General features: G+C 45.5%; 1 protein-coding gene across 2 annotated transcripts in view; it reads right to left on the bottom strand.

The window, feature by feature from the left end:
- The window catches only part of RPS6KB1 (ribosomal protein S6 kinase B1), a 113,161-nt gene that overhangs the window by 82,405 nt on the left and 17,152 nt on the right, over positions 1-13,604 (bottom strand). For both annotated transcript variants that reach the window (XM_069757195.1, XM_069757194.1), the window contains exons 3-6: positions 10,691-10,811; positions 6,735-6,803; positions 3,963-4,110; positions 3,804-3,861 (exon numbers count right to left, since the gene is read on the bottom strand). In XM_069757195.1, coding sequence (XP_069613296.1) covers positions 3,804-3,861; positions 3,963-4,110; positions 6,735-6,803; positions 10,691-10,807 — 392 coding nt within the window. In that variant the 5' untranslated portion in view covers positions 10,808-10,811. The remainder of the gene's footprint in view (positions 1-3,803; positions 3,862-3,962; positions 4,111-6,734; positions 6,804-10,690; positions 10,812-13,604) is intronic.

Below are 13,604 nucleotides of genomic sequence, written 5' to 3'. Positions count from 1 at the left end.
TCCATTTCATCATCCCAATACGGAGAGCCTTCATTTGACGGTGTGGAACTTGAGAGGGAGTTACTAAAACAGAGAGGTTTTTCAGAAGCCTTAATATCTACCTTGCTAAAAAGCCGGAAAGAGGTCAGTACAAAAGTTTATTCTAGGGTCTGGAAAAAATTCCTTGCATTCCATCAGCAATCCCTGACAGATCAGGTTCCAATTCAGGCCATTCTGGAATTCCTGCAGAAAGGCCAGGAGTTGGGTTTAGCAGTCAGCACTCTTAGGGTTCAGGTTTCAGCCTTAGGAGCCCTATATAATAGTAATGTGGCAGGGAATAGGTGGATTTCTAGGTTAATTAAAGCGACTGAACGTAGTAACCCTGTTCATATTGCTTGATTGCCACCTTGGGATCTAAATTTAGTGCTTGATGCGTTAACACAACCCCTCTTTGAGCCATTAGAGTCTAGTTCAGTTAAAAATTTAACCTTAAAGACTGTTCTTCTCTTGGCATTAACATCTTCTAGGAGGGTTAGCGATATCCAAGCATTATCAGTTGATCCTCCCTACCTAATGATCCTTCAGGACAAAATTGTTTTGAAACCAGATCCTGCATACTTACCAAAGGTAGCTTCTAGGTTTAATAAGAGTCAGGAGATATATCAACCATCCTTTTTTGCTAATCCAGTCTCGGAAGAGATAACATACTCTAAATGTTAAAAGAGCAGTATTAGAGTATTTGAATAGGACACAAAGCTGGAGGCAGAGTAGGGCTTTGTTTGTTTCTTTCCAGAATCGGAAGAAGGGTTCATTGGCAGTATCTCTTGTACTCTGGAACACAAACTGGAGAAGCGAGGGGGACCGCCCTTTTTAACCTGTAGGTTCCTGTCCGGATGGTGGGCGGATCCCCTCTCTCATAGTGGGTGCTGTCCTGGACTCTAAAATTCTATTACCGGTAAGTAAAAACCGGCTTTGTAACCTGATGTGACAATCTCCCAGACCCAGGCATCGTCGACCACTGATAACCAAGGCTCTGTGAACAGAAGAAGCCTGCCTCCCACCCTGGAAAGATTTCCAGGTGGGGGTGACCCGTCATTTGGAAGAAAATCTGTGGTCGTGAGAATCGGAAGATTTTGATGAGCGGCCTTTAGCTCTCCAGTGAGGAGTAGGCCTGAAAGAAGGCTTCCTTCGGTGCCTTTGAGTGGAAGACCGGTCATTTTGAGAGGCACCGCCTGAGGAGGCGAAGGAGCGAAAGGAATAGGGTCCCTTTCTATTGAAGGGATGCCTAGGCTTAGATTGCGGAAGAGAATTGCTCTTACCGCCAGTGGCGTCCGAGATCATTTGGTCTAGCTGCGCTCCAAAGAGCCTGGATCCATGGAAATGCAAACCTGTGAGGGATTTTTTGGAAGCGGGATCTGCGTTCCACGCCTTCAGCCAGAGGACACGGCGAATGGCGACAATATTGCTGTTTGCCCTTGCAGAGCAAGCAGCCGCATCCAGAGAAGCATTCAGAAGGTACTTTCCAGCCAGTGAAATCTGATCTGCTAAATCCGCTAGCTCCTGTGCGGGAGCCAAAGCTACAATAGCTCTGCGTAGGGTTTTTTGGCCCAGGCCGACACGGCTTTTGCCACCCAGGTAGAGGCGAAATTGGGGCAGAGAGAGGTACCAGAAGCTTAAAAAGCTGATTTGGTTAGAGCCTCAATCTGTCTGTCCGTGGGGTCCTTTAGAGATGCTGCGTCAGGAATGGACAGCACTGTCTGGGAGGATAATCTAGACATAGGTGGATCTACCTTGGGAGATTCGGACCATTTGCTAACAAGGTCTGCAGCAAACGGGTATAAAATGTCTAAACGTTTCCTCCCTGGAAAACGTTTACCAGGGTGTTCCCAGTGTCTAGACGTAGTGTTATCAAATTCCTTATGATTGGGAAAAACTCTAGAAGGACGCTTCATCCGTTTGAAAGAAACGGAGATGTCCTGAGAAGCTGTCTCTTCCTCCTTTAGCTCAAGCGTTTGAATAATGGCTGAGAGAAGGCTGTCAACCATATCCTGCGTTGCGGAAGTCTGATCTGCATCTGAGTCAGAATCCGACTGAGAGGATACATCTAACCCGACGTCTGCCTGCGAAGAGGGGGAATGGGTAGAGAGCGGTATTCTGGCTGACGCTTTCTGGTTCGTTTCTCAAGTCTGCCCCTGTGAGGGTCTTGGACAGGTGCGAGCTGTGAGAAGCGTTCGTGGTACTGGTGGCAGTAGTCAGCAGTGGAAAACGTTCTAGTACCTGAACCAGAAACTGAGACACTTTAGTCAGGTCGGAGACTGACTGAGACACTGCAACAGCACACTCCGAGGGAGGGGGAGTGCACTCATCCCGAGCATTAGGGGCTTGCGAGACGGACATGATGGAAGGACTGCCACGATGCACAGGAGGCAGCTGGCCGGAAAAGCGCAGGCTGTGAGCGTCTGCTCGTGCAGAGAACGTGCCAAACAGTGGAGTGTGGCCGCTGAAGAGAAACCAATTGCCCGATAGGCCGGCAGGGAAAAGGGGTGTGTGGCTCGCCGGAGCACGGCCAATACCAGCACTGGGCTGCAAGCGAGGTGTGTCCAGAGATGGGGACGAGGAAGAAGAAGGGGCGCGGCCCTTCGCGGCAGAGACTTGCCGGAAAAGAATATGGTGGAAAAAGAGCGCTGCGAGGGAAGAAAGCGCGAGATTTAAATAAGAGTGCCAGATGGCTCCCGAATCCCCTAGCCCGGTAACGGAGCGCCCATGCAGCGGCGAGTGCTGTTGGATAATACAGTTAAGTGCCCCTGCACGGAGATTGCGACGATGCGGGGACGGGGTGGGGGTGGGTTCTGCTGTTGCTTGAAGATCTTCCTACCTGAAGATGAGGAACGCATCAGGATCCCTTGATGGCAGAAAGGGTCCAGGGAGATGTGGTTCTCCTTCCCGCACTATATCAACCGGCACAGAAGACTGCATCTTCCTCTCAGCCCACTCCGAGGAGAGGGATGAGGGGGGGGGGGGGGGGGGATGGTTTAAGGACTGGCCACCAAAAGTAAACATGAACACCCCAGGGTGATATGAAACAAAGTCCTGCCCAGCGGATCCGAGAGGGTGCGATACCACACTGCTCTCTCGGTTGCTTAATGCGGGGAATCAGGGTGAGAAGAACTGCACCCTGTAACCCACCGAAGTGTATCTGAAACGAAAGGGAAAAAAGATTAAGAAACACACACAATCCCTGAAAGAAAAAGAAATGCGGATCTGGTGTTAGATCCAGGTCCGCCTCCTACAGACACTAAGTAAAAACTGAGTTGCCTGTCGGTGGGTGTATACTGCCGGGGAGGAGTTACTTTTCTTTATTTGCATAGTGTCAGCCTCCTAGTGACAGCAGCATACACCCATGGTAACCTGTGTCCCCTAATGAAGCGAGAAAGAAAAAGCAGGTCACAACACTCAACTATTTCCAGCAGTCCTATGGACAATGAATGAAAGAGGTGAAGCATGTTCACCATAGCTCTGTTCCATACAAGGTGTAGGCTTGCCAAGTTCAGTCCTTGGATTCCAGAGACCCATTTTTGGGATCTCTGGGAGCCCAGTGATCGGACCCCCAGAAATCAGCAAGTTACAGTATTTGCTATCCTGTGGTTAGGGCTTACTATCTTAGGATTACCCTTTATTTCTGGCAACATTTGTTACACATAAATACACCTCACTTTTGTTAAAAAACAGAAGCTACCATAATATTGGATGCAAGGATATTGGGCAACACTGTCTCATAGAAGAGGAAGTGGTTTACGGCTGCATAAGTCAAAGATTTTACTCACCAGGCAGTATCTTCCATAAAGATCCCTTCACGCTCCAACTGCATGAAGAGTTCTCCACCTAAATAAAAATACAAGTTTGAAAGGCTTGAAATAAAAAATCTGAAAAAAATGCCAATGTGTTTGAGGCCAGACATTTTGTAGTTGCAGAAAGTGACCGACCGCTAAGATACTCCAGAATGAGGTAGAGTTTTCCACCAGTTTGAAAGGCATAAATTAAGTCCACAATAAAAGGATGCTTCACTTCTTCCAGGATATTACGTTCTGCCTTTGTATGTGCCGTGTCTTTTGCATTCCGCACAATCATAGCCTAGGAGAAAATTACACAGTACATGAGTCTAGATAGGAAAATGTCCACATTATAGAGAACCTGTCACCATGACATAGATGACCAGGTTTTACTCTATTATTATAGCGCCATTTATTCCATGACGCTTTACATGTGTGGAGGGGTATACATAAAAACAAGTACAATAATCTTGAACAATACAAGTCACAACTGGTACAGGAGGAGAGAGGACCCTGCCCGCGAAGGCTCACAATCTACAAGGGATGGGTGAGAATACAGTAGGCGAGGGTACAGCTGGTCATGCAGCGGTTTGGTGGATCAGTGGTTACTGCAGGTTGTAGGCTTGTCGGAAGAGGTGGGTCTTCAGGCTCTTTTTGAAGGTTTATGTTGTGGTATAGAGTTCCAGAGTATGAGGTGATGCGCGAGAGAAATCTTGTATGCGATTGTGAGAAGAGGAGATAAGAGGGGAGTAGAGAAGGAGATCTGGTGAGAATCGGAGGTTGCGTGCAGATAAGTATCGGGAGACGAGGTCACAGATGTATGGAGGAGACAGGTTGTGGATGGCTTTGTATATCATGGTTAGGGTTTTGAACTGGAGTCTTTGGGTAATGGGGAGCCAGTGCAGGGATTGACAGAGGGGAGAGGCCAGGGAATAGCAGGGGGGACAGGTGGATTAGTCGGGCAGCAGAGTTTAGATTAGATTGGAGGGGTGCGAGAGTGTAAAGGTACCTTCACACATAACGATATCCTTAACGATATCGTTGCTTTTTGTGACGTAGCAACGATATCGTTAAGGAAATCGTTATGTGTGACAGCGACCAACGATCAGGCCCCTACTGGGAGATCGTTGGTCGCTGAACAAAGTCCAGAACTTTATTTCGTCGCTGGATCTCCCGTGGACATCGCTGGATCGGCGTGTGTGACACCGATCCAGCGATGTCTTCACTGGTAACCAGGGTAAACATCGGGTAACTAAGCGCAGGGCCGCGTTTAGTAACTCGATGTTTACCCTGGTTACCAGCGTAAAAGTAAAAAAAAAACAAACACTACATACTTACCTACCGCTGTCTGTCCCCGGCGCTGTGCTCTGCACTCCCCCTGTACTGGCTGTGAGCGTCGGTCAGCCGGAAAGCAGAGCGGTGACGTCACCGCTCTGCTTTCCGGCCGCTGTGCTCACAGCCAGTACAGGAGGAGTGCAGAGAAGCAGAGCGCCGGGGACAGACAGCGGTAGGTATGTACTGTTTTTTTTTTTTTTTACTTTTACGCTGGTAACCAGGGTAAACATCGGGTTACTAAGCGCGGCCCTGCGCTTAGTTACCCGATGTTTACCCTGGTTACCCGGGGACTTCGGGATCGTTGGTCGCTGGAGAGCTGTCTGTGTGACAGCTCTCCAGCGACCAAACAGCGATGCTGCAGCGATCCGGATCGTTGTCGGTATCGCTGCAGCGTCGCTGAGTGTGAAGGGGCCTTAAGGCTGCCATCAAACTAGCAGTATTTGGTCAGTATTGGACATCAGTATTTGTAAGCCAAAACCAGGAGTGGGTGATAAATGCAGAAGTGGTGCATATGTTTCTATTATACTTTTCCTCTAATTGTTTCACTCCTGGTTTTGGCTTACAAATACTGATGTAAAATACTGACCAAATACGGCTAGTGTGACGGCAGTGGGGAGGCCACAGAGCAGGAGGTTGCAGAAGTCAAGGCGGGAGATGATGAGGGCATGGACTAGGGTTTTTGCAGATTCTTGGTTTAGGAATGTACGGATCAGTGAAATATTTTTGAATTGAAGTCGGCAGGAAGTGGAAAGGGCTTGGACATGTTACTCTTATTTTATACCCACTGCTCCCCCCGAGTATTCCGTATTTGTTCCCTTTATTTCCACAATACAGTTCCAGAGACCTCTTAATTTAGTGCCGATTTTATGGACTTTATTAGGGAGCATGTCTTTAGGCTGTTTAGCATTATTACCCCAGAGGTTAAAAGATAATAATTAGCACCAAATCAAAAGGCCCATATCTTTATTGGGGAATAAAATGGCTAATAGTGGCTACGATTAACAGAGTGACTGGTCAAATTAATGCTTCACATTTAGAGCTGCTTTAAAGGGTGTTATGTCAGAGACTTCCCATTTCAAAATGTGGCATCTGAGGCAGTCAGCTGATCATCCAAAGTCCCAACCTCTAACAGCGGATATGGCCACAGAAAGCTACTGTACGGGAAACTTAATATTACATGGTCATCATCCCAGAAATTACAAAGATGGATCAAGTTTGCCAGAAAACAAGAAGCTCATTAAATGCAGATTGACATTCTGTCTCGGATGAGGAACCCGAGAGGACATATGGACAGGAGCTGTCTACACGTGACACCCCACCAGAGGTGTTTGCATAGCGATAGATCTAGCTTCCCTGTTACTGCATACCTCTATCCTCATTTAACAAGTACAAGTTCCATAAGAGGACAGTGGAAGGAAATGTGATCTAGCAAAGAACTCAGAACAGATGTAGAGACGAAAACAGCTTCTAATGCCATTCCGCATTGATTAACCTTATTACAAAAAGGACAATTCAAATTAAAACAAGAATGTTTGCAACAATCTATGTGAAACATTGAGATCTAAAACTGTGTGTACAGATGCAACTTACCTTTTTAAGTACCTTCATGGCAAATATCTTCCCAGTATGAGCTCCTATTACTTTGCGTACTTGAAAAACCTGCACAATAGATAAAGTTTTTTTTCCCCTGCTCACCGGAAGTTCAAAAGACAATATAAAGATTATACAAATACATGTTTTCTTAAGGGTACCGTCACACTATACGATTTACCTACGATCACGACCAGCGATATGACCTGGCCGTGATCGTAGGTAAATCGTAGTGTGGTCGCTGGGGAGCTGTCACACAGACAGCTCTCCAGCGACCAACGATGCCGAGGTCCCTGGGTAACCAGGGTAAACATCGGGTAACTAAGCGCAGGACCGCGCTTAGTTACCCGATGTTTACCCTGGTTACAAGCGTTAAACTAAAAAAAAACAAACAGCACATACTTACATTCTGGTGTCCGTCAGGTCCCTTGCCGTCTGCTTCCCGCACTCAGTGACTGCCGGCCGTAAAGTGAAAGCACAGCCGCTGTGCTCTGCTTTCACTTTACGGCCGGCAGTCACAGTGCTGGAAGCAGACTGCAAGGGACCTGACGGACACCAGAATGTAAGTATGTGCTGTTTGTTTTTTTTTAGTTTAACGCTTGTAACCAGGGTAAACATCGGGTAACTAAGCGCGGTCCTGCGCTTAGTTACCCGATGTTTACCCTGGTTACAAGCGAACGCACCGCTGGATCGCATCGCTAGATCGGTGTCACACACACCGATCTAGCGATGACAGCGGGAGATCCAGCGATGAAAGAAAGTTGTAAACGATCTGCTACGACGTACGATTCTCAGCAGGATCCCTGATCGCTGCTGCGTGTCAGACACAGCGATATCGTAACGATATCGCTGGAACGTCACGAATCGTACCGTCGTAGCGATCGAAATGTTATAGTGTGACGGTACCCTTAGTCAAAGACGCTAAAGGGCCAATTAATCATTTGTGATTTTTTTTAACTCCATTTTCTTCTTTTGACTTATAGTATTTGCAGACTTCTTTTGTGTGCCAAAGTTGTCAAAATAGCAAACAATCATAAAAAATGAAACAAAATGTTCTTTATTTGTTTTTAACCTGTTTTCTGACTTTTTTTTTTTACAGTAAACTTTGAGAGTAAAAGCTCGAGAGTACATACGTGCAAACAAATTTGCCACTTTGAAAAGCTGAAATTGATGAGTTAGGCAAAAACATCTGGAAACCACACCAAACCTCACAGGGTAGTGTTATGTGCATGGGAGGGGGGTGGTCTTGTAATGAAGAGAGGAGGCAGAGCAGAGATTTTTTTCCAAGCACTGGGAGCCTGGAAGAACTCATTAACAAAGGATTAAAGCTCAATTTCTCAACAACTGCACTGCAGCTATAAGGCATACAGATAAGACTACTTTAACCATTCAACTACCTGTATGCCCATAGCAATGGCTTAAAAGCGTCCCAGGGGGTAACAGATTCCCTTTAAGGAATTAAGGAGTATTGCTTGTATGAAGTATTGCAATCTGAGTCTTGTTTTATAATTTGTTTTATGAGTTTTATGCTGTTCATTTGATTCTAGGCAGGATTTCTTTTCATAGACTCCTGTTAGGTGTGCTCTCTTTGCTGCCCACCCCCTAAGTCTACATAAGAATATTGCTGTTGTGTAAGATTACTTTTATCATATGATATTGAGGTTGGCAATACCATTTCTTGATATTGTTATTGCTCAGTATTCTTGATATTCGATATTGTCAACTGTAATAGTATTTCTTACAAAATAGTAGTGTAAAACCACTTAAGGCCATTTTAGATGATGGACAACCCTATACAGTAAAGTGCAAAACTATTCTACCCAGTGATAAGCCATAAATTTGTAGTAGAGGTGGGTGCCACTAATGGGGCCTGTATTTATCTTGGGCGCTGCTGATAGTGGAGTGAAGGGGAGATTCCAACAACCTCTCCACTGCATCAATGCACTGTACGAGACATGCAGGTCACGTTGGTGGTACTTGTATCAACTGTTTATGTCACATGCAGAAGATCTATTTATATAATTGCCTTAAATTGTCTGTCATCCACTTCCGTCTGGACGTCCTCGAATCCCACAATCCACCACGCCACACCGGAAAGACGCCAACCACCATATTGGAATACCCAAGAGATGGGTATTCCAATATGGCACCCACTGGTGGTCCCAGGCCCTTGGGCAGTACAACCAAGCGGGTCATCGCCGGACCTTCCGGGTCGGCAGGGAAGCGGCAGCTGTCCATAATACTCACCTGCTCCCGGCGTCTCTGCATGTCCCTGCTTCTCCGGGGCCGGCAGCTTCTTCCTGTGTTCAGCGGTACGATGTGACCGCTGAACATAGGAAGAAGCTGTCGGCTCCCGGAGACCATCTGTCAGTGATAATCTGCCAGGGACCACGCCGGGAGCAGGTGAGTATAACTGGGGAGGGTGAGCATTGAGATATTCACCTGTCCCCGTTCCACCTCAGCGCACCGCTCCGTCTTCCGTGTCCTCTGGCTGTGACGTTCAGGTCAGAGGACGCGTTGACGTGTTTATTGTGCACGCCGCCCTCTGCCTGAACAGTCACTGCAGAGGATGCAGAAGACTGAGTGGCGCCCGGCGGTGGAACGGGGACAGGTGTATATAGCAAGTGCCATGGGCCTGCTCAGGACAAGGGGCGAGTATGTAATTTTTTTTTTTTATTGCAGCAGCATATAGGGCACATGTTTCTATGCAGCATCTTATGGGGCCATAATCAACCTTTATGCAGCATTATATGGGGCACATTTTCTATGGAGCATCTTATGGGGCCATAATCAACCTTTATGCAGCATTATATGGGATTTGGGGACGAGAGAATCTCAGTACTGCACAACCGGCCCCCATCGGGACGTCACCACCCTCCCGATGTGATGGCATCGGGCCTCCATGTAGTAGGCAATAAATATACAAGACAGGAATACCCCTTTAATTAAGCAGCATGAGCCATGGTGATAAATTGAACTCATTTTAAGGCTGTCTAGTGATAGTTTAATCTTAAAATTAACTAATAGGAAAAAATATTTTGACAACGGTGGGGGTTAAAAAGCAAAATTAAAAAAATTCATAAATTATCATTATCGAAAAATTAAAGGGAACCAGTTATGGGGGTTTCAAACCTCACACTATAGGCATGAATGTACAGATGGCTTCATGCTGCTTAAATCAAAATCTTGATTGTAGAAATCAGTTTTGCAGTTTCTGAAAAATCTAGCATTGAAATCGTATGCTAATTAACCTCAAGTGCTTCGGAGTGGAACATCCTCCGCTTCCTGCATTAGACTGACACGTCACTCTTGCTTCAACAACCTGCATCCTACGAACGTGATCGCGCGCATGCGTAGGCAGTGTCTGGGGCAGTGCATGCTCAGTAAGGTCGACATGATGTCGCCAGACCCAGTGAGTTGATCTGTGCATGCACCGCCCCATCTGAGGAGACAAGCAGATCAGCAGTGAAGAAGTGTCAGCAACAAATCCGTAGAGGCAGGTGGCGGGGGAAAAGGGAAGGGGAGCAGGAGAGCTGCAAGTGCACATTCCAACCAAACGCACTTGCAGCTCATGGGCATATGATTCAAACGCCGGATTTTTCAAACCACAAAATGGATTTCTACAATCGAGGTATGGATTTAATCAGCATAAAAGAGACTGTACATACATGTCATTAGTTTGAGTAAAAAAAATCCTCATGACCGTTTCCCTTTAAAATGCCACTAAAACAATGTTAAATTGGGCATGGAAAGATGCTAGTAAATGCAGAGGGGTAGGGTTGAGAACTCTGGTCTGGTGAATGGATCCTCTTCGAACAGGATAAAAGGGAAGGCAACATTACAGAAGCACTTGAATCTATTTCCTAAAAACGCAAAGCCAATTTTTAGTCCTGTGGCAGCTTAAGTTATGGCAACACTAAACTTGGGAGTAAAAACAAAATTATATGGTCTCTTACCTTTCCATAACCACCTTTTCCAAGAACACGAAGAAGCTCAAAACACTCTGGCCTGATCTTTTCTGGACCCCTATTCACACTGGTCTCCGAGATCTCAAACTTTTCACAATGCTCCATACCACTAAATGCAGAAAAAGGGAAGTTTGTTAACATGGAACATATCATGAAATAAAACAAGACCATTTAACGCTTGGATATGTACATAAAGTATACAAAATGTCAAATGTGTGCCAAATCCTGTATACTAGTAGCAAGGTTGATTGTGTGGGTTCACTTGAAAGGGAAAATATTGGATTTGTGGCAAAGGCAAAAATATGTACCACTGGCCGACAACTGTTCTTATGGTGTTGTGGAGATCAGACTGAACTAAAGGAATCCATCTTGTCTTCTTCCTGAGAAATCTCGCTTACAACAAGATACATTTCTGCTGACTTGACATTTCCTTTTATGGAAGTAATCATGTGTGCATTCCTTCTTTCAATAGCAGCCTTTCATTCACCTTCCAGATGATGTAACTTTCTACTGATAAAGACTGGTATAGATTGTTTATGTAAGAGATAGTGAAATATGAGCGCTTGTGCGCATGTCTGTAAAAGAATAATTCTTTTCTATATAAAGGAAGGGAAAAGCCCAGAGAGAGAGATGTGCTCCTGGGCTTCCCCTGTATATGATCACACAATACCTTGTTTGCGTGTCATTTACTCAGGATCCCTACCTCTAGTAAGCCAGGGACTGAGAAGGACTTAACATTTCTTTGGCGCACCGAACAGGGACCCGAGATGAGAGTATTTGCTCGAGATTCACCTGCAGATACGGACAATGGAGATCTGGGATAATGGACGGCAAATGAACTGAAAAACCTGGCCAGGTAAGAGACATTATTAGTTCTCTTTTATCTGCCTTGTATTATCCGAAAGATCTCTATGAGCCGTGTCACGCTGGGTTAGTCTAGTAGTGAGTAGATACCTATAAAACTCGGGTTACTATATTGTATAGATTTATGAGTCCTGTCCCTGGCAGTGTGTGAACAGTGTGAAGGTTGTGGTATGTTGTGAAAGAAGAGCAAAAGTGCGTAGAAAAATAAGCCGAAATAGTTGGGGTATAAGCCTTATACACGGAAGTCAGCCTAACTGGGTCATGTGGTTGCGTCCTTTCGGGGAGACCTCCGCCCATGCTTGACTCTCATTTAAGTGCTTAACCTCCTTCATTTCTGGATAAGGTTTGATAGAATGAGCCCAGGACGCGGGTCCATGAGCCTGGGACAAGTATGCTAACTGACACAGAAAGTTTTGTGATCTGTATGGTGCTGCTGGGTCTGTTTGCGTGCATAATAGCACTTAAGTACATTCTGCACATTAGAAAGAATGGAGCAGATCAGCCCTTCAATATTTTAGCTCCCTAGGAGAGAAGGCAACGAGACATCACCTAGGATAAGTGATTGTCCAAACGTCACCTGGGGTAGAAATAGCTAATATTGAAAAAAAAAGTAAAAAAGAAAAATGGGAAATAAACAGACAAAAACCGTCTTAGGACAAGTGGAAGCAGCAGATATCATACAGGAAAGATGTGGGAAGACAGTCAGAAGTCAGATTAGAAGGGTAAGAGAAAAATTGGGAATTTCAGAAGCACTTATGTTCAGTACAGAATGGGAAAAACTGAGTAAAGAACGAGGTGGAATTATCAAAGACAATGGGTGGGAAGAAATCATACACTGTATGATAGAGGTCTCAAAAACAGCTAAAGAGGAGAATTGGAAGTATGATCCAGACACTTCCAAATGGATTATGGGGAAGGGAAAAAGTTGTGACATAATCCCACCACCTTACCTAGATCCAAAAGCCCAATCATTTGTACCATCTGGAGGAGCAGAAGGAGGAAAACAATTTCCAGCCTTGTATCCCAATCTTGGTGGGGTAGGAGGATGGGTATGTTCACACTGTGGACAACAAAATCCAGATTGGAGAAATGATTGCCTAGTCTGTGGTACACCTAGACATGGCGCTGTACTTGCCCCTGTTAGGGTAGTACCAAGACCCTTTAGGGAACCTGGTGCTGACGGGGTAATGGGAACTAGATATCACCAGACCCGACAGTATTTTCCTTGGTCCCCTGCTGAAGGTATGTCCCTCCTGCATAATGCGCCTGATCCCACTCAATATCCCATCCGATTTGCACAATACATACAACAAATCATGCAGACTCATGCTGGGGTCTGGGCGGACGGGGAAGAATTATGTAGAATGAAAATGTCCCCCGGACTTTTTCAGGAATTATTGACACACCTACAGCCCAATAGACCAGTGGCAGAAGGGGGTGCCTTACAGACAGAAGCATCAGGTACCCAGTTCACAGAGGCATTAATAATTTTCATGAGAGAAAAACAGAGGGAAAGGGGATCTACGGGTGTGATTATGCAGAAATTTGGGCAAAGTATTGAAGAATATAGTCAAGAATTAGAAAATAGCTTTAGGGATGAAGGATTGGATTTGACTGATGCTTCAGTAAGGAGACTTTTTACAAAACAATTAATAGAGGGGCTAGATCCGAAAATCAGAGAAAAATTTAAATCCTCTACTCCAGATTGGAGAACAATTGAACAACCAAATATTGTGAAACAACGATGTTTAGGAATAGTCATGGATATGAGAGAGAATCGTAAGCCTGTTAGAATAGCACAAGCTAATACAGGAGGAAGAGTGAGACACAACTTTCCTTGCCACTACTGTAAAAAGCCAGGTCATTTCCAAAGAGAGTGCAGGAAGAAGTTGGCAGATATAAAGTCAGGCAAATTTGTTCCCAGAAATAACCCTCCCCAAACGGACAACCAGCAGAAATCTACCATCATAGATGGTCCCATACCAGATTCAGATTGACTCGATGTGTTACAAACTTCCCTACCAGCTAGAAGACCTAT

The sequence above is a fragment of the Ranitomeya imitator genome, chromosome 3 (assembly GCF_032444005.1).
Source record: "Ranitomeya imitator isolate aRanImi1 chromosome 3, aRanImi1.pri, whole genome shotgun sequence".
NCBI lineage: Eukaryota > Metazoa > Chordata > Amphibia > Anura > Dendrobatidae > Ranitomeya > Ranitomeya imitator.
Note: the sequence above shows the minus strand (reverse complement) of the source record. Positions and strands in the feature narration are given on the sequence as shown.